The sequence below is a fragment of the Oryctolagus cuniculus genome, chromosome 10, assembly GCF_051225735.1.
Source record: "Oryctolagus cuniculus isolate XC-2025 breed Fujian yellow rabbit chromosome 10, ASM5122573v1, whole genome shotgun sequence".
Classification (NCBI taxonomy): Eukaryota; Metazoa; Chordata; class Mammalia; order Lagomorpha; family Leporidae; genus Oryctolagus; species Oryctolagus cuniculus.
Genome location: NC_142876.1, coordinates 110,089,796 through 110,113,843, shown reverse-complemented (window position 1 = coordinate 110,113,843; position 24,048 = coordinate 110,089,796). Strand labels below are relative to the sequence as shown.

Sequence of the window (24,048 nt, the reverse complement as noted above, 5' to 3'; positions counted from 1 at the left end):
TGGGTGGGTGCACGGGCACTATGCTGAGTGGGGACCACGCCTCTCACCCCCTCACTCCACCTGAGCTGGGCTCACGGTCATCCAAGCAGGGGTCTTCCCTGACCACCCAGTCACAGCAGTGCCCTGCAGGGCACCCCCACCCCGCTGCTACCCACCTCTGCCCCACAGTCCCACCCACGCTCACCGGCCCAGCCTCCACTGGGACATAAGCTCCCCCAGGTCAGGGGAGGCAACAGCTCAGAGCCTGGTACCCACTCACAGCCTGCAACTCCCAGGCAGAACATGTGAGCAAACCGGGGTGCTCCCTGCAGCCCCGAGAGCAGGACCCCAGTGTGTGGAGCCCTGGGAACCAGGGCTCATCCGGGGGGCCTCCAGGCAGAGGGCGTGGCACAGCCCAGGCGACCAGAGCGGCTGGGGACGCCAGCCTTTATGTGAAATCACAGGACCAGGAAGCACCAGCAACTCACTCGGAGCCGGCAAAACACACGTGGAGCCCAGTTTGCCAACACCAGACGCGGGACGGCACCTGATTCCCACACAGAAAGGCGCGCGCTCAAGCACAGTGGCTCCGAGCCCTGGGCGGTGTGACGCTGGGTGACGGTGTCCCGGCCAGGGCTGCTGGGGCCAGCGTGGACACGCCCTGCAGATGCGTGTGACACAGACCCTGTGTCCCCTGCGGTCCTCACTGGGGATGAGAGACCCTTCCCTAAAACCCACGTGGTGGCCAGCAACGCCCCCAGGACAGCGGCCCTCCTGCCCACCCCTGCTCCTGCGGGAAAGCCACACAGGTGGGGTGGCATAGGAGACAGGGGGCCCACGGCTCCCCTGACCCTGCACAGCAGGCCTCACAAGCCCCACCCCTTTCATGCCAGGGCATGAGAGTGACCCCACAGAGCCGCCAGCCCCCCATCTCTGCGTATCAGAGGCGGACCCCAAGCCCTGCAACACCCTCACATCACCAGCAAGGCAGGCTCCCGTGGGCCAGCCAGGCCTGCCGGGGGTGGGGCACCCTCCAGGAAGGCTTCTCAGGGGAGGTGACATCTGACTGGCAGGCAGGAGGTGTGGCCAGGACAAGGGTGGGAGGGGAAAGTGAGCCACCTCCCAGGGCTGGAGGGGGGGCGTGGGGGGGGCAGGGGCAGGCACCAGGGATGAGGGGCAGGAGCTGAGCTGGGAGGCAGGAGGGCAAGGTTCTATTCCCAGCTTGGCCAGGTGACAGGGTAGGGGTGGGAACGTCAGCTGCGGCCCTGTTATGGGCAGACACAAAACCAGCAGGTACACCCTGGGCAGTGACTGGGGGTGACCCACGGAAGGATGCTGCACACCAAGGGGGTACCCCCCTTGACCAAGGCTCTGGTTGAGGAAGCAGTGGCTGGGTGGGCACCAGACCTGCAAGACGAGCAAGGGAGGGGCCCCGGCGGAGGGGTCGGCAGAGACCCCACCCTGGGCAGGGTGCAGAGAGACGCCCAGAGGGAGGGGAGGGGCTCTCCCCAGGGGAGCTTCATGAGAGGCAGGGAGGGACTCACAGGGGCTGGAGAGCAAACCCAACAGAAACGCCCCAGCTAGAGGCATGGCCACGGCTCCATCGAGGGTCACTGGGGCTCCCTCAGCTGGGGGTGGTTTTGTGGGGAACGTCGCCATGTCAGCCTCCTTTCCTGGCCCAGCAGCAGCCACTGGGGCGAGACCAGGGGAAGGGGACGCGGCCCTGGCGGTGACGCGGGCGCACGCCAAGCAAGGACGCACAGGAGCAAGGATGCCAGCCCAGCAGGAGGAGCGGGGCAGGAATGACAGGGAACCCACGGTGGGCCGAGCCATGGCGGATGCTCTGGCCCTGGCCTCGCCAGAGGTAAGGGCGGACGAGGAGGCGGTGGCAGCCACGGTCACCACATGGTGTGGGCAGCAAGGGACATCTGCAGGCAGCAGCTGCGGCCACTGTGTCGGAGGCGCCCCCACCACCAGCCCAGGCCCCCAAAAGCCCAGAGTCAGCCCTGAGCACGGGGCCAGGCATGGACGACGCGGGGCAGCGGCAGGTGCAGCAGGGGGAGGGGCCGAGTCTGGGCAACACAGCGGCAGGAAGAAAGCGAGAGGAGGCCGGGCCATTGGCCCACGGTCACTCCCAGCTCCCCACGGGGTCCATGAGGTGCCAGCGACTGGGACTATGACACTGAGCACAACCCAGCACCCTATGCAGAGACAGCAACCCCGGCACACAGAGCCGTGCGCCATGTGGCGTGGGGGCTGCTGGTGAGGGAGCGGGGGGTCGGCAGAGACCCCACCCTGGGCAGGGTGCAGAGAGATGCCCAGAGGGAGGGGAGGGGCCAGATGAAGCAAGAGCCGTACGCGGACGGTGACAGCTGGGTGACGGTGACGTGCATCTCATTCTATTTTTGTATCAATTCAAAAATAAATTTTCTTCATTAAAAAGTCATAATGAAAAAAAAATTTTTTAAGGAAGTGAAGGAGCAGCCAGGCGCCTGTCGGGGGTGGGGTCTGCTACAGGATGGAGGTGGCATGGCTGCCCTGCCCCCCCAGCTCTATCAGTCCTCTGCCTCAGTTTACCCACGTGTGACGGACAGACAAGGACATGCACTGCTGAGGGCTGTGCAGGGACTCAGCCATCGCAGCGCCACCTCTGGGGATTGACCCCAAAACAGCAAAAGCAGGGTCTCCCGACATCACGCCCAGGCGCACTCACACAGCCAGAAGCCGGGCTGGGGGCAGGGGGCGTCCAGCTGTCCACGGACGATGAATGGACATGGCTAATGGGCTTCAAGGCAGCCAGCAGAGTGGCGGTCAGGTTTGGGGTGGAGGCTGCAGCATGGGGCACCTGCAGGACAAGCTGTGAGACCCCGGTGCGGGCAGTGGGGAGGGGAACGCAGGGTGAGGGGGTCACAGGCAGAGCTGCCCTGTGGGAGTGTGGGAAAGCTCTGGGCTGTGCCTGTGCTCAGCGCCAGGAACTGTGTGCTTAACACTACAACTGCGGGGGCCGGTGCTGTGGCATAGCGGGTAAAGCCACCGCCTGCAGAGCCTGCATCCCATATGGCCGCCGGTTCAAGTCCTGGCTGCTCCACTTCCCATCCAGCTCTCTGCTATGGCCTGGGAAAGCAGTGGAAGATGGCCCAAGTGCCTGGGCCCCTTTACCAGTGTAGGAGACCCGGAGGAAGCTCCTGGCTCCTGGCTTCACATCAGTTCAGCTCCAACCACTGTAGCCATCCAGGGAGCGAACCAGTGGATGGAAGACCTCTCTCTCTCTCTCTGTAATTCTCTTTCAAATAAATAAATAAATCTTTAAAAACCCACAAACTTGGCCTCCATATTTATTTATCTATCTACCTACCTACCTATTAAAAGGCAGGGAGACAGAGCCACACGGAGCCCTTCCCCCACTGACTCACTCCCCACATGCCCGCAGCAGCCAGGGCTGGGCCAGGCTGAAGCCAGGGACCCAGAACTCCATGTGGGTCTCCCACGTGGGAGATCAGGCCCAGAGGACGCGAGCCTGCTTCTGCCCTCCCAGGGCGGCAGAGCGCAGCCGGGACACACACCCCGGCACACGGGACGCAGGCAGCGCAGGCCAGGTCGTAACCACCACGGCGAACGACCACTCACACCTCCCACAAGCTGTAAACAGCTGTCCTTCTGGGAAGCCAGGGGCCGGCACACAGCAGGCACCCCACTGATGCCCGGCCCCGGTCAGCCTCCCCGCTGTCCCTCCTGAAGGAGTGACCCAGAGCCAGCACCCGCCCACTGGGGACCTTGGCAGCGGGTGCCCTAAGCCGCCACTCTCCCCGCCGAGGGGTGGACGCGAGGCTGTTCAGGCCTGGCCACACTCTGCAGAGTCCTGCCTGCCAGGGAGGCCGGCATGCGAAGGCTTTGCACAGGATCATCAAGATGAGATTTGCTCCAGGGCTATAAATAGCCCCAAAGCTCCCCACCTGAGCTCCTGAGCTGAGCAGCCTGGCTGGGGACCCCAGCCTTCCATGGGCGGCCATACCCCGGACCCTAGGAGCCAGCCTGGAGCTCAGGCCGGGTCATCCCCACTTCCCTGCCAGTCACCACTGACCTCTGGATATTTCAACTGGGAGAGGGTGTTGGGCGTGGCGGCAAAGACGCCCGCATCACACCCTGCAGTCCGGGCACCAGTCCCGGCTCCGCTCCCAACGCCCGCTTCCTGCTCACGCGCACCCTGGGAGGCTGCAGGTGATGGCTTACGTCCTTGGGTCCCTGCCACCCACTTGGGAGACCCAGACCAGGCTCCAGGTTCTGGTTTCAGCCTGGCCCAGCCCTGGCAGCTGTAGGCGTTTGGGAAATGAACCAGCAGGTGGACGGTGGGAGATGAGCATTTGTCACGGATTTCTGAAGACCCCTCCCCCACGCACCTGTGTCTCTGCCTGCCTGCCTGTCTCTCTCCCTGGCTCTGTCACCCGCCCCCTGTCTCTCCCTCCCTGCAGCCAGGACCTAGCCAGAGGAGCAGGGAGCTGAGTGGGGGTCCCCCTCCCCCCGGGAAAGGACACAGCTGCACCAATCGCAGCCCCCTAAGGCCATGGCCACGTGTCCCCTCTCCCTGCCCCTTCCTGTGATGGGCAGCCTAGCCTATCACAGACTGCCCCCCAGGAGGTCCTGAGTCCCCACCACACCCCACCCTAGGCAGGACCCTGTGTGTCACAAGACAGCAGCCCCCAAGCGTCAGCACCCAGGGGACCCCAGCAGCTCCACTCCCCCGGGACTCAAGCTTTGAGACCAGAGGCTTCCCGGGATTGGGTCCAAATGCCAGCCGTGAGGTCTCCCTCATCACAACCTTAGGATTAGGGCTGACAAGGAGGGACCCAAACCAAATACATGAACACAGACTGAAATATGTTTTAGCCTCTCAAGGAAGAGCTGGAGGTGGGCAGTCCAGGCTGGGTGGGAGAAGTCAGGTTATCAGGGGCCCACGCCCCTTCTGACCCAAAGCCCTCTCATCCACAGGCGCAGCCCTGTATCCTCACAACCCAAAACGGCAGCCAGATCCCCGGCCATCATATCCTCATTCCAGCCGACAGAAAGTAGAAGGGTGCAAAGGACTCACCTCTCACGCTTAAGCCCACTGCCTGGATGTTGCACGCCACACTTTGGCTCACCTCTTCCTGGCCACAATAGGGCTACACGGCTTCACTACCAGGGAGCCTGACAATGCAGCATTCCCTCTGCCTGCCTCATGGCCATTGAAGACAAAACCACGTCTAAAGAGAAAAAGAAAGCAGCCACCAACGGCCTCGGCCACGCCCACCCCACCCAGCCCACGGAGCACCCCCCTTCTCACCTGGGAGGCCCCTGTGACCTGTGAGGCCGCCGAGTGCTCTCTGCACACCCACGAGGGCGTCATGCTCAAACCCACTTCCCGGCCAGCACCGGAACCCCGGCCCTGCACGCACCGGCTCAGCAGTGTGGCTCGGCCCAGGCTCCCAATGGGTCTCGTGGGATAGAGCGGTGGCCGCGGCGCCGGCCCCAGCATCACAGCCCCTGGCTTCCACGTGGCTCCCACGGCCCAAGCACTGCAGAAAGCAGCGGCCGACGACACCCGGCCCCTGGGGAGCGGCTGTGTCCATGGAACCGCTCGGGAGACAAGCAGAGGACTCAGGGGGCGGGCGCCGAGGCCGGCTTCTTCCCGGGGCTGCAACACCCCGCACGCACGCCCCTGACGATGGCACGAAGGCGGGGCTGAAGCCAAGGGGCGCTGTCCCTCCTATCCCTCCCCTCCCCCAGCCATGGGGTCTTTTCTGCAAGTGCCCCCCTCGGCCCCTGACGGCGCAGGGCAGGCGCGGTATCAGCCTCCCCACCAGGCTGCCAGGGCCCGGGGCAGCACACACAGACACACACACACTTACACACATGTACACACGCATGCACACACAGATACCTACACACACACGGATACAGAGACACACGCCTACACAGAGACACATGCACAGACACACCTACACACAGACACACACTACACCTACAGACACACACGGACACACACACACGGACTCACAGAGACACCTACACACACGCGCACAGAGATGCACACATACAGACATACGTGCATTTACACACACACGTGCAGGGACAGATACTCGTGTGGAGACACATACATACAGACACACAGAGAGACGTACCCGGAGACACACTGCACACATACACGGGTGCACACATACAGAAGTGTACACACACACACACACACAGCCTTGGGCCCTCCCAAGACCAGAGACAGCACATTTCTCTCTTTTTGTCCTTTTTAGACTTATTTATTTGAAAGTAAGAGTTACAGACATTGAGAAAGAGAGAGAGAGAGAGAGGTCTTCCATCTGCTGGTTCACTCCCCAAATGATCGAAATGGCCAGCACTGGGCTAGGACAAAGCCAGGAGCCAGGAGCTTCCTCCAGGTCTCCCACATGGGTGCAGGGGCCCAAGCACCTGGGCCATCTTCCCCTGATTTCCCAGGTGCACTAGCAGGGAGCAGGATCGGAAGTGGAGCAGCCAGGGCTTGAAATAGCGCCCAGATGGGACACCAGTGCCACAGCCCGACGCTTAGCCCGCTATGCCAGAGCAGCTGCCCCCAGTGCACTTCTGCCCAACCCATCCCGCCCCTCTAGATCCCTGCATGCCCCCTCCTGGCCTGGAGCCTGCAGGTTTCCCGGGGACACAGGGAATGGGGCTGAGGAACGCTGTCCAGAGGGACGAGGGCAGAGCCCGGCCCCTAGACCTCCCTCTGCAGAGGCTCCCGTCTGCCCCCAGGAGACGCGGAGCAGGTGAGCAGCAGTGCTCCGGCAGTCACACTTGCTAACCACAGCTTCTTACAGCCTCCGTGTTCTCCTCTGCAAAGTGGGACTCTGCCAGGAAAAGGCATCAGCTAACCCACAGCAGGTGCTCAGCCTTGTTTTTATGACAGACAGACAGACACTTCCCATCCACTAGTTCAATCCCCCAAATGCCCACAACAGCTGAGACTGGGCCAGGCCGACCCTGGGAGCCAGGTGCACGCTCTGTCTCCACCGTGCATGGCCGGGGCCCTCACCGGCTGCCTCCCTGGGTGCACATGAGCAGGAAGCTGGACTTAGGAGCAGCACTGGGGCTGCAACCCAGACACCACGCTGTGGGATGCGGGCGTCCCAGGTCGCGGCTTAGCCACGAGCCAAACACACGCTGTGATGAGGCTCCTGCACCCCCACCCCACGAGAAATGAGTCTCCGTGGTGGCAGCAGCCACCCCCTGCCCCCAGGAGATGCTACGGGCGCACCTGGCTAAGACACAGCCGCAGAAGCCCCGACTCCATGTCTCCTGGATCTCAGGAATTGGGCGAATCGGGCCTCGGTGCCTAGGGGCGTGCAGCTCCCCCAGGAGGCCGGGTCTCGTCCACAGGCCAAGTGCAGCCACCTTTGGAACGTGTATTTTTTTTATTTTAATTTTAATTTTTTTGACAGAGTTAGACAGTGAGAGAGAGAGACAGAGAGAAAGTTCTTCCTTTACTCTGTTGGTTCACCCCGCAATGGCCGCTACAGCTAGCACACCACGCTGATCCGAAGCCAGGAGCCAGGTGCTTCTCCTGGTCTCCCGTGCAGGTGTAGGGCAAAAGTACTTGGGCCATCCTCCACTGCACTCCCAGGCCACAGCAGAGAGCTGGCCTGGAAGAGGGGCAACCGGGACAGAATCCGGCACCCCGACCGGGACTAGAACCCGGTGTGCCAGCGCTGCAGGCGGAGGATTAGCCTAGTGAGCCGCGGCGCCAGCCAGAACGTGTCGTTTTACATGCGAGTGGCTTGTGGGGATGGCAGGTGACGATGAGCGGGGCCCGGGGCTGGGGAGAGGCAGCCGCCCGGGGAAGCCCACCCCGAGGAACCAGGCTGCAGGAGGAAATGCAGGCATATCCAGAGACCTACCCCACCTGCAAGGAAGGTTCTGGTACGGAAGCCCCGCCTTCAGGGACATGGGCGGGGGCCCAGCGTGAGGCGGAAGCAGCGTGCATCTGGGCGAGTGCGGTGCAGAGCGTGGGGGCAGACGCAGGCACAGGGGCTGGCGAGCAGAGAGGTCGCTCGGGCACCGCCAGGGGTGCGGGGGGCTGGGGCCGGTTTCTGTGGCTCTCACGAAGCACCACAGGCCAGGAGGTCTTGGAAGAAGAGAGGTTTCCTGAGCTCACGGCCCTGGAGGCTGGCAAGCGCCAGTGCCTGATGCCGGCCTCTGGTGAGGGCCTTGGTGCAGCACCGGCACCGGGCACAGGGCGCCCCATGGTGACGGTGACACAGCAAGCTGCTGGCTAAGGTCCTTGCAGAGCCACTAACACCCCCACAGAGAAGGCCCCGCCCTCAGGACTCCCCCCCCCCCATATCTCCTCCCAGAGGCCCCGGCTCCCAGCATCATAGCACAGGGCTTAGGGGTCAGGTTTCCAACACAGGGCTTGCTGGGGACAGTGCCCGGGACAGAGGGCAGAAAGGGCGCGCCAGCCTCTCACTACGTGGCAGGTGCAGGTGGCTCATGCTGTAGCTCCGCCCACACGCTCTCAGGACACCGCCGGCCACGCCCACCCTCCCCAGCACCCAGTCCTGCAGGGAGGGCTGGGGGCCTGTGTGCGGCAGGCTGCCCACCCCCAGCAAGGCAGCCAGGCAGGGGGTCACCACCAAGAGTGGGCTGGATGAGGACACTGCAGCTTCCCGCGTGGGACTCGCTGGAGGACAGCCCGGGACCCCTCCCCTGCTGGGATGCTCTGGCGGCTCCGCCATATGGCAGAGTTAAAAATACAGTGGAGTGACGGGGCTGCGAGCCAGCATTCCCAGAGGGCCTGCATGGGGCCCAGCCTGCGCCGTCCCCCACCCCCAGGGCACAGGGCAGCATCCCTGGCTCCCACAGGGAGCAGCCCGAAGCGAGAGAGAGGTCCCTGCCACCCGGTCCCCACAGAGCCATGAGCATAGCTTCTGCAGGTGCAGGCAGGGCGGGGACACAGCACGGTCCCGGCAAAGCGAATGTGGGAAAATGCAACCCCCTGCAAATCTCTGCCCTTGAACCTGGGCTTGGTCAACAGGCTGTGGCCAGGGTGCCTCCTGGGACTCCCCAGGCCCAAACCACAAGGCGGCTGGGGTTTGTCCTGGACCCTTGGGCTCCCAGGTCAGAAGACCCCCACCCCTAAGAACGCAGCCCTGGACAGGTCACCTGTGCACACGCCAGGCAGCTGTCCCGCTGCGCCCAGACCCCTGCGTGAGACGGCAATGAGTGACTGACACCGTGGGGAGAAGCAGCAGCCACACAAGCCCCGCCCAACCTGTGATGTGCAAACTCCAGGGACAGAATGAAATGGTGGGGGCGTCCAGACTCTGAATCCTCGTCTAGTACCCAGCCACGGACAGCAGCGTACCTGCCGAGCCGCCCGCTCAAGGCTTGGTCAGCAGGTCGGCGAAGCCCCTCCAGGCCCCGTGTGCCCAGGGAGTGTCTGGCAGGGGCCACACCACATCCAGCACTTGTCCCCGGGGCTCTGCCACGTCGGGCCTCCACTGCCAGTGCTCCTCGCCTAATGCCTGTCACTGCCGTCCCTCTCCCCGGGTGCACAGAGCGTCTGTGGGTGGGGCCGGCGCTGCAGCACAATGGGTTAATCCTCTGCGGCGGCATCCCGTATGGACACAGGTTCGAGTCCCAGCTGCTCATCTTATGATCCAGCTCTCTGCTGGGACTTGGGAAAGAAGTAGAAGATGACCTGGGAGCTAGGGCCCCTGCACCCAGGTGGGAGACCCAGAGCAAGCTCTTGGCTCCTGGCTTCAGATCGGTGCAGTTCCAGCTGTTGCGGCCATCTGGGGAGTGAACCAGCCCATGGAAGACCTCTCTCTCTCTCTGCCTCTGCCTCTGGGTAACTCTGCCTTTCAAATAAATAAATAAATAAATAAATAAATAAATAAAATAAATGTGAGGCTAAGATGCCTGTGCCCCACCTGTGGCTCCTGACTTTAGCTTCCTGGGAAGCAGCTGTGATAGCTCAGGTGTCCCTGCCCCCAACTGGAGAGGCCTGGATAGAGTTCCCCGCCCTCAGCCCAGCCCGTCAGGGCAGCCATTAGGAGTGAAGCCACAGGTGAGAGCTGTGTGTGTGAGTGTGTGTGAGTGTATGTGTGTGTGTGTGTGTGCACCTCCCAAATAAAATAAAAAGTACATACTGAACTAGAAAAATGTAGAATCTAAAAAAAAAAAAAAAGAATAATGATAGAGGAAAAGAAAAAGTAAAACAAAAAATAAAAACAGAATTATGTACATAAATCTCATCAACAATTGCATTAAATATAAGTAGATTAAACACCTCAATCAAAAGGCAAAGACTGGCAGAATGAATTTTTTTTTTAAAAATTAAACCAGGGGCTGGCGCCATGGCGCACTAGGTTAATGCTCCGCCTGCGGTGCCAGCATCCCATATGGGCACCGGGTTCTATCCCCAGCTGCTCCTCTTCCAGTCCAGCTCCCTGCTGTGGCCCAGGAGGGCAGTGGATGATGGCCCAGGTGTTTGGGCCCCTGCACCTGCAAGGGAGACCAGGAGGAAGCACCTGGCTCCTGGCTTCGGATTGGCACAGTGCCGGCTGTAGCAGCCATTTGGGGAGTGAACCAACGGAAGGAAGATCTTTCTCTGTCTCTCACTGTCTGTAATTTTACCTGTCAAATAAATAAATAAATAAATAAACATCTTAAAAATAAATAAATAAATAAAACCATTATCCAGCTACATGCTGTTTACAAAGGACTCACTTTAGATTAAAAGATACAAATAGGTTGAAAATAAAAGGATGGACAAAGACTTGTTATGCAAATAATAACCACAAGAGAGAGTGTGTATATTTATTTTATTTTATTTTATTTTTTGAGAGGCAGAGTGGACAGTGAGAAAGAGAGACAGAAAGGTCTCCCTTTGCCGTTGGTTCACCCCCCAATAGTCGCTGCAGCTGGTGCACCACACTGATCCGAAGCCAGGAGCCAGGTGCTTCTCCTGGTCTCCCATGCAGGTGCAGGGCCCAAGCACTTGGGCCATCCTCACTACACTCCCGGGCCACAGTAGAGAGCTGGCCTGGAAGAGGAGCAACCGGGACAGAATCCAGCGCCCCAACCGGGACTAGAACCCAGGGTACCGGTGCCACAGGTGTAGGATTAGCCTAGTGAGCCACAGCGCCGGCCAAGAATGTGTATATATTAATATCAAATAAAACACATTAAGACAAATGCCGTTCCTGAGGACAAAGAAGGGCATTTCATAACAGAAGGGTCACTCCATAGACATAGCTACAAACACATATATAACCAAGTAACAGAACCCCTAAATATGAGGCGAAAACTGGCAGAAATAGGAGCCTATTCAAGAAGGCAGTAACTGTCCGTGCAGCTCGGATCCTGCATCCCACATCCCAGTGCCCAGCTTCAGCGCCTGACTCCAGCCCCTCACTCAGCTTCCCGCCACGAGGGAGACCTGGACGGAGTCCTCGCTCCTGGCTTCCAGCCCTGGTGAGGGCTGTTGCAAGAATGGCACATTCTCTGTTGCTTGCTCTCCCTCTCATACTCTCTTGCTCAAATATATAAATAATCTTTCTTTCTTTTACAAAGAATAGGGCTAGGAGGGATGATGGGCATTTAGCCTAACCAGTGAGATGCCCGTGACCCTTACTGTAGCACCTGGCTATGAGCCCCAACGCTGGGTCCTGTCTCCAGCTCCCTACCACTGCACATGCTGGGAGGCGGCGCTGGGTTCCTGCTACTGATACGGGAGACCCACACTGAGTTCCTGGCTCCTGACTCCAGCCCCAAGATCACTACAGGCTTTGGAGTGAACTTGCAAGTGGGAATTCTCTGTCTCTCAAATAATAACAACAATGATAAAGAATAATAGAGACATCGCTCTCACTTTCAGCAAGGAACAGAACACTCCGGAAGAAGATCAGCAAGGAGAGAGAAGACAAACAGCACAGTCAGCCAGCCAGACCGGAGCAGGTGTCTGGCTGCTGGGGAGGCCCGCATCGCATACCAAGTGCTGGTTCAAGTCCTGGCTACGCTGCCTCCGATCCAGCTTCCTGCTAATGTGCGCCTCGGGCACAGCAGGTTCTCCTGGCTTCAGCCTGGCCCAACCCGGGCTCTTGTGGGCATCTGGGGACTGAACAAGCAGATGGAAGCGCTCTCTCTCTCTCTCTCTCTCTCCCTCTCTCTCTCCCTCTCTCTCTCCCTCTCTCCCCCTCTCCCTCTCCATCTCTCTCAATCTTCCCCTGCCTTCCAAATAAAATACAAGAGATAAATTTACAAAGTTGAAGCCAGCTAGAGCTAACACACACGTCCAGAACACGCACCCAACAGCAGGACGCACGTTCTTCTCAGGAGCACAGGGAACAGTCGCCAGCACAGGCCGCGTCTTTTCCTCAGAATGAGTCTCAATAATGCAAAAGGGCTGAAGCCACGCGTTCCCTGAGCTCAGCGGACTGAAGCTGCAATCGTGCCCACGGCAGCTCGGACGGGGAAGCTGCTCGGATCACAACCCCCACACTCCGCTCCTCTGCTCCGCGGTTTTCCCAGCTGTACAATGGACAACAGTGGCGGCTCCGCCTCGCGCACCTGTCCACGGCCCCCATCACACCTGCGGGGGTGACAGCGGCCACTCCCAACCCTCCGTGAGCCAGGACACACTCCCGGGGGCCACGACTCAGCCCTCACCAGCGCCCCACACCCATGATTTCATGCTGTCCACCAGCCAGGATGAGAGGGCAGTGAGGCCCCAGCACAGCCAGTCCCTGGGCAAGAAACCAACAGGGTGGCCAAAGTCACCCTGGGCGTCCTCAAAGGAGGGTGTGCACCCCGCCTCGAAGCCAGAGCTGGGGGAAAGTACAGCCTTCAGGAAGGTCAGACAGCGGGGCCAGCGCCGTGGCGCAGCAGGTGAAGCCGCCGCCTGCAGTGCCGGCATCCCATATGGGCGCTGGATTGAGTGCCGGCTGCTCCACTGCCAATCCAACTCCCTGCTATGGTCTGGGAAAACAGCCCAAGTGTTTAGGCTCCTGCACACAATGGGAGATCTGGAAGAAGCTCTTGGCTCCTGGCTTTGGTCTGCCTCAGCCCTGGCCAGTGTGGCCATTTGGGGAGTGAACCAGTGGATGGAAGACGTCTCTTTCTTTGTCTCTCCCTCTCCCTCTCTAACTCTTTTGAATAAATAAATAAATCTCTGAAAGATAAAAAAAAAAGCTTAGTGACATTAGTGACATGAACATGTAGGGGCAGTGAGAAGGGAATAGAACATTCCAGAAGCCACTGCTTGGGGATTTTTTGGGGGGAAGGGAGTTCCATCTTCAATTTTATATTTTTTAAAGATTTATTTATTTGTTTGAAAGTCAGAGTTACACAGAGAGAGGAGAGGAAGAGAGAGAGAGCGAGGTCTTCCATCCGCTGGTTCACTCTCCAGTTGGCCGCAACAGCCGGAGCTGCGCCGATCTGAAGCCAGGAGCTTCTTCCGGATCTCCCATGTGGGTGCAGGGGCCCAAGGACTTGGGCCATCTTCTACTGCTTTCCCAGGCCATAGCAGAGAGCTGGACTGGAAGTAGAGCAGCCAGGTCTCTAACCGGCACCCAATGGGATGCAGGCGCTTCAGGCCAGGGTGCTAACCCGCTGCGCCACAGCGCCAGCCCCCCTACCTTCAATTTTAATAACATGAATTCTCCGTAACTTTAAACCATGTGCAGAGGCTGAAACCGCTGGTTGAAGGGGTGGCCGTGGCACATGTCATGGAGGGCTGTGTTCAAGGTCCATCGCTCTCATGTATGCGTAGATCAGGGGTGTGCACAGGGACAGCTGCCTGCTGCAACTCAAGCTGTGGATTCTGTCCACGGACTGCACCTCGAGCCCACCAGGGAGCCGTCTAGAATCCTGGCCAGCCCGGGGAAGACAGAAAGACCCTGGCCTGGCCCGGAGGCGGCCTGAGGCAGGTCCAGGGACATCGCCAGCCCCCACGCATCTCCTGAACACAGACAGACAGGCGACCTTCACTTACCCCCTTTCCCGTCCGGCCAAGCTGCCCTTTCCTGTCTGGCCAAGCTGCTCCCTCTCCTTGTGCACAGGCATCACAGAGGGGACGTCCCTTTGTCCGAAGCCCATGCACTCCTGCCCAGCTCCAGGCCAGAGGTCCTGCCCGTCCCCAGGTCCGTCACACCCTCCTCTGCTCAGCACCCTCCTGTTTCCCTCACAGCAAACCCAAAGGCCCTCATAGGCTCCGTGGGCTCGGCCTCACCCTCCCTCCCTGGCCCTCGGCCCCTGTACTATGCACGCCTCACTCACCCGCACCAGGCAACCCTAACAGGGAAATCCAGCAGTCACTGTACCCATTGTAGAGATCAGAAAACTGAGGCTCGGAGAGGTCACTTCCCACGCCCAGGGGAGCAAGTAGAAAAAGGGGATCAAGGACCCCCTGCAGTCATCCCTACGTTTCCTGCAGTCATCCCTACGTTTCCCACCTGGGCCACCCCACCTGCTGCTGTCCAGCGTCAGGCTGCCACAGACCCCCGTGGAGCACAGCGCGCATCTCCTGGGTCCAACTCTGCTGGACCCAGGCTGACTGTGAAAACAGTGCAGTCTCACCCAGCACAGGCAGTGTGGGGGGACCCAGCAGCCGTGCCAGCCCCAGGACCCCCCACCAGCAAGGAAGCCCTTTCTTCTACCCCAGCAAGCCATGCCCCCCGCAGCCAGATTTGCGGGGGGGGGGGCAGGCCAACCCCCGGCTCTGCAGGAGTGACGCGACGTTCTTCCTGCGGGTGTGCAGGTGTGCGCGCAGAGCAAACAGGACGCCCGACCCACTCCGGGGACTCCCGGCAAGGAGGCCTCCCGCCCGACTGAGCGTCTGCATTAGCACAGAAGCACCTGCTGGGCGTCGGCTCCACGTGCAGACGGCGGGGTGGGGGGTCAGAGCGACTCACAGGGCGTGCCCAGCACGGGCCGGGGCCGACGTCTGGGATGACCCCACCCACGCTCGTACCTACGGCCAGCAGGGTGCAGTCACCGCGGGCTGTTTTGCCAAGAAAGGGCTCAGACTTCCGGTGGCCACAGACTTCTCCAGGGTGAGCCCGCAGGAAGTGAGGGGACAGCTCCCACGCTCAGAAGGAAAGCCACAGCTGTCCCCGCGGGTGACAGAGCCCCCGAAGCCTAAACCCTGGGAGTGGGGGCCACGGCCGTGTGGAAGCTGCTCCAACTGTACCACAAAACATTTTCACCACAACACAAACAGTCCCAAAGCAGCGCAGGGCAGCGGTGAACCGCGAAGGCGCTACAGGCACAGACCCAGATGGGCACCCACGTCTGCCGCTGAGTGGCTGTGGGCAAACTGCTTGCGCTCTCTGAGCTCAGTTCCCAAATCTACAAAATGGGCTGAGCTAGGGTCAGGGCAGTGCATCCCTGGCCAGCTGAGGAGGAGGCTCCGGCACAGGGCCCTGGCACAGCTCAGCTGCTCCTGTGGCTTTGCTGTCGCCGGGCGTTCTACCTGGCCTCCCAGCCTGCTCCTCTGGACTCCTTCCAGTCCAATCAGAAGCTGAGCATTTCGAACCCAGCACTCGGACGAGACACAGCGTGGGAGGAGCCAGCCTCGGGGGCTCACCGGCCCCTGCGAGACTGAAATCGGGGCTCAGGACAAGCTCCCAGTCTGCTGCGGGCCTGTCTGGGCCTCATCTGGCCCACCTGCTCACACGCACAGACCTGCACAGCCCACCCACAAGCACACCCTGTGCACAGCGCCTGCTAGTGCACCCCCTCTCTCCTGCTCCTCAAGCCCCAGTTCAAATAATCACCTCTTCCAGGAAGCCTCCGAGGATGCCCGGGGTAGGCACTCACACACTTCCTGTTCTGGGGCTACACTTGGCTCCACGTCCTACCCAGGCCCAATCCGTCTGCAATCTCCCACGTACAAGTCTCTGTCCCTGCTCACGCGTGACCAAGAACAGGCTGTGTGGGAGCTGCACTGACCAGAGCCGGGAACCCCACGTGCGTGGTGGGGGGAGGCGTGGGGAGGTGGAGCCCCCCCTGCCTGCAGCATCAAGTCAGCGCCCACAGAGGCCAGCTCCCGTCCACGCGGCCGCAGCCGCCCTGGAGGACGGAGGACACATACTAAGGCAGCAGCTCCACCGCAGAACTGGAGGGTGGGCAGAGCAGGACTTCAGCGCCGTATCGGTTATTTCGATTTCCCTGGATGCTTGAAAGTCTTTGTAATAATCCTCAAAGGCGCCCTCCGTGCCCCGGCTACGCCTTCCCCCGGAAGCCGCCTTTTCCTGAAGCCAACACGTGCCACAGGCAACGCCCACACCCAGGCAGCACCTCCCACCTCTCATGGGGAGAACCGGTCTGGCGTGCAAAGTCCTGGCTGCTGGAAGCGGCTGGCGCAGGACCGGGCTCCCGCAGACCCTCTCCTGGGGCAGGGCTCCCTGTCGTGAGAAGGCTTGGAGCAAGGCCAGGGGACTGGGGCTGGAAGGAGACACTGACAAGTTCAAGGCCGCAGCTCCTGGAGGATGGCACAGAAGCACTGAGCCTCCGCAGGGACCACTCAGTGCCCTGGGTTCAAGCACAAGACTCAAAGCCCCAGGCCCCGCAGCCTGGGGTTCTCATTCAGCAGCTTGGCCACAGTGCGGGCAATTCCCCCCCACACCCTGGCCTGGGTCTGTCTGGGAAGGGGGCGGCACATGGAAGCCCCCCACCGAGCCCGGATGGCCCCCAGGGCGCATCCAGGGCTCTCGCTCCCCCTCAATTAGGTCAATTCCTGTTTCTCCGGATGCCAGGTCTCGCTGAGCGTCTGCATTTGCTTCCTCCCAGGCTTGGTGACAATGACACAGGCGACGCCCTGACGAGCTCGGAACAGTGCACTTCCTAAGTCAGCCAAAGCCTTGTTCCTTCTTACAAAAAAAAAAAAAAAAAAAAAAAACACGACACCAAAGACTCGATCCACTGTCAAAACAATGTCACGGACAAACAGCTGACAGCCACCGGCTGGCGGACGGAAGCGGCTGATGTCCCCGTGCGGCCGCGCGCCCCTGATCCACAGCAAAGCCACGAGCCCTCCAAGCCGGGAAGAGAGGCGGAGGCTTCCGAGGGGACACGCGTGCAGCTCCCGGCCTTTCTTCCTCCGTAGTGGCGCTCGCTGTTTGCGGCTGGAGCTAGAGACAGCAGCAGCCCGCGATTGCTTTTCTGGGTTGTAAAATAATCATTTGCCTAACTTGTCAGACGGCCGGGGGCGGGGAGCCTCCGAGAACACCCCCTCGACCTTGCACAGACGCCACCATCTGCTGGAAAAATCAGACCGGCTCCCGCTGCTGCCGCGGACTCAAATACATTTTGTCCAACCACAATCGGCCTCCCAGGGCACCGCGCAGTGCGCCCTGGCCAAGGGCCACACGGGCCCCAGCACCGGCTACACGGCCTTATCTCAGCTGGGACAGCAAGGACGTCATTGCACTGAAGTGAGACCGCAGTGGCCCCCACTGCACGTGGTTCTGCAGGAAGCCCTCTTGACCTCGCCCTGGTCCCCTGCTGTCTGCTAAGTGGATGGAACACAGAAGTGCCCTCGGCCCCTGGGTCAGCCAGGGTGCACCCCAGACACGCACAGGACAGTGCCCCGAGCACAGGCTCCCCCCACGGCCCTCCCAAGTGCAGCTGTTGATCAGGAGCTGCAGCCGCAGTGGACAGGGCCCCCTCGCCGGCGCCATCCTCACGGTTAATGTCACCGCCAACCCGAGGCGAGCGCTCGCTCGGTGTCAACAGAGACTGAATGCCGCTGGAAGCCTCCCCCAGAGTGAGTCACCAACTCAGAGCTTCAGAGAGTGACTGACGTGACAGCACTTGAGGGCTGGAGGGGACGGGAAAGCGAGGGTGGCGGCTCCATGAAGCCCTCTCCCGCGTCCACCTCTGCAGAGAAACTTGAGGCGCTCAAAGGCTAGAGAGCATCGGTCGGCCCTGCCCCTCCCCTCCGGGCTGCCGCCACACGCGACACCTAGAGCCCAGCTGCGGTGACATGATTCACATGGCAGGCTCCCTCCAGCGCTGAGACCTGGTCTGTCCTTGGACAGTAGGAGGGGCAGGTGGTGGGTGGGAAAGAGCAAGGGGAATCCTGGCTCCATGCCCAGCGAGATGGGAGAGCTTAGGCAAGGCACACGACCCCACTGAGCCTCAGATTCACCTCTGTACAATGGGAACAGCCACAGTACCTGCCTTGGAGGAATGACAAGATGAGGTGACAAGGCCAAGCCTGGGACCGATGTGGGCACGTGGGAAACCCTCAGGGAGAATGGTCACAGCGCATCACCCCTGCCTCCCCAGGTGTGGCTCTATGCTCACCGATACCAGCTGCACCTGCTAATGCCCAGCCTGACTTCCTAACGGCAAACGTACTGACTTTATTCAGTAACAGCCCTGAGGACCTGTGACATGCCCCAAGAGCGAGTGACAGGAGCGTGGATCTAGAGAGAGATCATGGGGGTGTACAGGGTGACACCGGAGACAAACCCTGAGGTCAGGGGCAGGGACAGCTAAGTGACCTGAAGTCACCTAAGGCAGCGGTCACCACATCTCCTTCCCTGATGGCCTCACATCAGAGAAACACGGGGGATGGTTTCCAGCAGCGGGCAAGGCAGCTCTTGCAGAAACAGTTGGAGGGTTGTGGCGCCTCCCAGTTCGGTCTGAGCCACTGGGCCAGGGCAAGCTGCAGCCCCGCGGCCAGGCTGTCCAGTGGGTGCGTCTGTCTGCAGCCCGGTGGGTCTCTGCATCTCCTGTCTATGCAGCAGGCAGAGGGCGCAGAGCCGGAGGCTGCTGAGACTGCCCACTGTTGGGGAGCAGCAGCAGGAGCGCGCGGGGTGGGGGGGCCCGGGTGCCAACACAGGAAGTGGAGTCCAGGCCCCCTGCACGAAGGGCCACGCGAAGCTGTGGCCTTGGGAAGCTCCGATCGGATCACAGGTGTCCCATCCCAACACCGGCAGCATTCCCCCACCCCCAGTACCAGTCCCCTACTGTACACCCCCTGCACCAGGCCCCACAGGTCTCAGCTCCTGTCTGGGCTCCGCGGCTCCAAAAGAAATAAGAAACCAAGAGAGAAGGGGAGAATCTGACATGCATTAAGCACCCACTGTGTACCAGTTTCCTCTCGGCCCGTTATGGGAAGTAGCTGCGATCCCTGCGCTTTTGTGCACATTCAAGAACCTGTTGAGTGAGGAAAGGGGGCGTGCCCTGTCCCACGGTCACGGGCCGCGGGGCTCAAGTCTGGCCCAAGCCCATCCACCTCTGCTCCTTTCTCTGAGCACCCTCATAACCTCTTCTTCCCTCCTCCATTCTCCCTTTCCTGTCTCCAAGCACATCCCTGGGGACTCTGCATACAGCAGGTGCTTAATAAAAGCTCTTGGGGTAGTTAGCTATCCCACACTCCTTCCACATCGATCACCCTGCTCCACAGAGGGGCAGGGGGACACGTCCAGCTCAGGTTTTGCAAAGCAGCCCCCTCCCCCCATCACAGAATCTCAAGATGTCAGCCAGCAGGCAGGATGTCCGTGGGAGCGTCCTGCGGGGTGGGGGGTGCAGGGAGTGCAGCTTTTCCTGTCCCCAGAGGCTGGAACGTGAACCCAGGGCAGGACAGCAGGCCGGGTGTGCCCGTCCATCAGTGGGTCCCTAACCAGCAGGTCAGCGGCATCAGATGGCCCAAGGGCTCGTTACAGAAGCAAAATCTCCTGCCTTCCCCAGACCTGCTCCAGAGCCTACAGCTGAGCGAGAGTCCCGGCTCCCGGTGAGCCCGATCAAGGTTGGAAGGTGCCCGCCACCTAAACGGAAAAGGGAGGACTGTGTTGCGACCGGCCTTTCCACAACGGTGACGCTGTCTGAGGCCCTGGCTGGGTCTCAACCAGACGGACACAGAACTGGGGGCTCGGAAACCAGGTCCCAGCTGCCTACCACCCACCACTGCCAAGGACACTGCCGGCACGCAACCCCGGGCAGCATCAGCCGCTTCTCAGAATCCTCCTGTCCCCCTCCGCCTGGTCACCAGCCAGCGGTGACTTTGAAGGGGAAAAAGGAATCAATCGGTCCCCCGGGATGGTGTCGTGAAGCACCTGCCTGCCAACGCGTGTCACTGTTTCCTGTGAAAGCGGGGACCATGTGGCCCTGCTGTGGCTCTGCCCCCCTGGGCTGCTGAACACCTGGGTAGTCCTAGCTTTTTCTTTCTGGCTTTGCCTGGGGGCTGCAAGACCAGCACCAGGTGACCCAAAGCCTCCCGCGCATGGGGGCGAATGAGGACAGGGGTCTCCAGACACCAGAGCCAGCAGCTTTGCACAGAGGGGCTGTGCGGGCTCTGCCCTCTCCGACACAAGGTAGGACTGACTCCCAGGGCAGGCAGGAGGCAGGAGCCTGCCACACACACCCAGCTGGGCCCCCCTCACAGGCCTCCTCCTTCAAAGCGCCCCCCCCCCGCCCCCGCAGCACTGCCCAGGGCTGCACCAAGCAGGGCGACAGGGAGCTCCTGTCCCACGGCCACAGCCTGGTGCCCTGTTTGCCAGGAGGAAACACACAGGGTCAGGGAGAACTGGACCCTTGGGAGCTAGGCTCACCGCCCCCCCCCCTTCCTAGAGCCAGGGCTAATGCCTCCCATTTCATATCCGCCCCGAGAGCTCCCGGGGGCCAGTAGCGGGGCCATTCAGCCCCACGCCCACTCCCAGCACCACACAGACTCCTTCTAGTCTGCTTCAGGTCCAACCAGTGTGCCCTGGGAGTCCGGAAGAGAGGGGCAGGGGGCAGGCCGCCGGCGGCGCGGGGCAGGCAGGAGCCCTTCCCCGGCGTCACCCGGGCCCCCGATTCTGCAAGCCCCGCCGCGCCCCAGCGTTTCTCAGCACCGGCAGCCGCGGGAGGCGAAGCGGGCTCGTGAGCCGTGAGCTCCCGGGAGCGCCCGGGTCCAGAGCGGCTGAGCAGTCCCGCCGCGGGCCGGCCCTCCGCTTAATCCGCGCTCCGAAATAGCCTCGGGGTAATCCCAGGGCGAGGCAGGACGGGAATTAACCCCGAGCCGAGCCTGGCAGGAAGAGACCCAGGCGCACGGAGGGAGGAGCGCCAGCGTGTCCGGAGCTGGGCACAGGGCAGGGTCAGCTCCGGGGACCGCGACCCGCAAGTGACCCAGGCCCGCGCGGGGGCGGGGCATGCGCTTGCCCCGCCCCCTCCCCGCCGCGGGCCCCGGGGCCCCGGGTCCGGGGCTCTCCGCGACAGGAGTTCTAGCCCCGATGACGAGTCCTCATCGGAGCTCCGAGATCCGCCCGAGCCGGAGCCGTCCGCGGACAGCCGGGCCGGTGGGAGCGCCAAGCAGCGAGTGTCCTGGAGCCGCTTTCCAGGATAGCCCGGTACCCGCCGGAGACCGAGCTCCAAGTCGGGGCCGCGACCCCGCCGGATGGTTCCCGGGTGCGCGCAGGGCGCCTCCAGGCGCCCGCCTCGCCGTGAGGGCCCCCCCAAAGAAGTTCGCGCGCCCCCGCCACGCCCGTTGGCCGGGGCCCCCACTTACTTGTCGTGGCGGCCGCCGAGCTCCGGGATGGCGCCGAGCGGCTGCGCGCCGGGGCCCGGGTCGGGGCGGCCGGCGCACGCGGCCAGGTGCCGCCGGTGCCGCTCCTGCAGGCCGGCGTTCTCGCGGCTCAGCCTGGCCACTTGGCGCTCCAGCTCCTCGATGCGCCGCCGCCGGCGCGCCAGCAGCTCCTGCTGCGCCGCGACGATCCTGGTCAGCTCCTGCAGGTACTCGGCCGCCTTGCCGGGGGGCTCGGCGGCGCTGGCCATGGTCCCCGCCCGGCGGCCAGCCGCGCCTTAGGCGGCGAGCGGGCAGCGCGGCGGCGGCGGCGGCGCGGCCATGGCTGCGCGGCGCGGGGCTCGGCCCGGGGGGCGCGGCGGCGCGGGGCTGGCGCGGCCCCGCCTCGGCTCCCGCCTCCGCCGACGCCCGCCCCCGGTGCTTCCGCGCCTCCTGCTCCCGGCGCCGCGGCGCTCTGCTGCCCGCTGCCCCACGAGCGCGCCGGGGCCGGCAGCGCGCGGAGCTGCGGCCAGCGCAGGCGGGCGCGGAGTTTGCAAAGTGCCGGCTGCGACGCGAAGGGGAGAGGGAACCGGGGCGGCCGGCGCGGGAGGAGGCGGTGGCGAGGGCGCCGCCTGCCGGGCCCGGCTCTCCGCCCCGCGCCGCCGCTCCGCCCGGCGCCCGGCTCCGCAGGTGCGCGACGCTCACTCTGGCGCTCTCCGTCAGCCGCTCTGATGCGTGAATCCAAATCTCGGCAAAATAGAGCTTCAAGCTACGGGCCGGCGAGTAGAGGCGCGACGTGAACAGAAAAATAAATCACGAGCTCGGGAGGAGTTGGGCTTCGTTGCCGGTCTCCGCGCTCTGCACGCTCGGGGCGGCTCTGCGAGGGCGTCTCCCCGGCCGTCCCTTCCCGGAGGCCCCAGCCGGGCCCCGCGCCAGCGCCGCCGCTCAGCAGCCAAGTGTTGGGCGAGCAACCTGGGACGCGGCTGGGAGACCCGCAGATCCCTGCGCCTTCAGCCACCATCTCTCTTGGTCCTTTGCAATTTTGTAATCTCCATATTCCAAAGCTTCTTGTGTCTTCTTGAAGAATTGTTTCCATTATTTCTGCCTTGTTAGCAACTACACGTTAAAGCTATAGATTTGCCTCTGGAGAAAGCTTTGGCTTTATCTCAGATGTTTCCCAGGCTTTGCTAGTTACTTGTTGGTTGCAAAGGCCCTGGTGCGCTGGCCTCGCTGACTCTTGGTGTTCTCTACACAACGAGAGGCCTCAGAACTGTCCCGTCCCTAAGCACTCCTTGGGGGACCCCCGAGCAGGACCTATGGGGACAGAGAGCAGTTGTCCAAGGGCCTCAAGTTCAGCAAGGATTGGGTATCAGGGTGCCGCGTTTGGAGTCACTTCGCGCAGCTGTCAGTGGCGGGAAAGCCGTGCCTTCCCTGTGAGCCCTGCGGGTGTCTTCTTAGGAACACCATCAACTGTCCTGTCGGACATCAAGGCGATTGTCACTTGGGCTCAGCCTGTCGCGATCTCCTGGCATCCTTGTAGTCCTGTTCTGGCAGCCCCAGCACAGCCACACGCACGCTTCTCTGCACACTAGGAGAGACCCGACCCTGTCCCCACACCTGTCTCCACCAGTGTTTGGGAGCAAAGGGAATTGGACTCTAAACCCTGGTGGGAGTCTCTGAGGCCTGGGGCGTGGGGAGAAGGAGCAGCCAGGCTCCTTCGCCCCCTCACCTGTTCGGGGTCTCCCACCAGACGCTCCACTCCCGCCAGCAGCTCCAGACTGAAGCTGACGTCACACTGCCGTCTCCACGCTGTCTCTTGCTCTGGGACACTCACCACTCAGCACACAAACCTTCACACGCAGCCTGGGCCAGGCCCCTGTGCCCCGGGGACCCTGGCAGGAGGAGGTCCCAGCCCCGCCTCTCAGCAACTTGCAGCCTAGCCAGGGCAGAAGATGGAAATGGGGCCAGAGGGCGGGAGTTCCAGGGAGCAGTACCCCACACTAGGACCGGGCAGGGCCCTGTCCTGGCCCTAAGCTCTCAGAGCCACCAAGATAAGTACACAGGGCACAGGTGGAGAACACCAACAGGGGGCGTGCCTGACCCGTTTCTCTGCCCCTTCCCGGGCCCCAGGAAGGGGCAGGGGGTGAGCGACCTCAGGCCCCTTGAACAAGCGGTGGAGGGTTTTCATCTTGCACCAGGCTCCCATAGCAGAACAGGCCAGGGAGCAGGTGTGCATTTCACAGCCAGGGAGAAAGCACCATGGGTGGCGTCTGCCCATTTCTGTGGTGTGAACACTGGCCTCAGCCAATTTCAAGCTACTGATGCGGCCTCATTGGCATGGGAGGAGCTGGGACAAAGGTACGTGGCTCTGGGGGCCCCGTGCAAGCCGACTGCAGCAACAGGGCCAGGCCAAGTGCAGCGGGACACAAGCTCTGGACCTGTTTGGGATGAACTTGAACCCAAGAGCGATGTGAAGGAACTTCGAGAGTCCTTGGGGGGGGGGGGAACAGAATTAAAAGATAAGTCTGCTTTGGTGCAGGAAACATTTTAAACCC

At 61.9% G+C, this 24,048-nt stretch overlaps 1 protein-coding gene across 2 annotated transcripts in view; it reads right to left on the bottom strand.

Annotated features, from left to right (window-relative positions):
• Positions 1 to 21,983, bottom strand: part of IQSEC1 (IQ motif and Sec7 domain ArfGEF 1) — a 297,408-nt gene extending 275,425 nt beyond the window's left edge. The window contains exon 1 of one of the 2 annotated variants that reach the window (XM_051852615.3): positions 21,500 to 21,983. In XM_051852615.3, the coding sequence (XP_051708575.1) occupies positions 21,500 to 21,765 (266 nt within the window). In that variant the 5' untranslated portion in view covers positions 21,766 to 21,983. The remainder of the gene's footprint in view (positions 1 to 21,499) is intronic. The other variant, XM_089306546.1, reaches the window with a different exon arrangement.
• Positions 21,984 to 24,048: the final 2,065 nt, after the last annotated feature.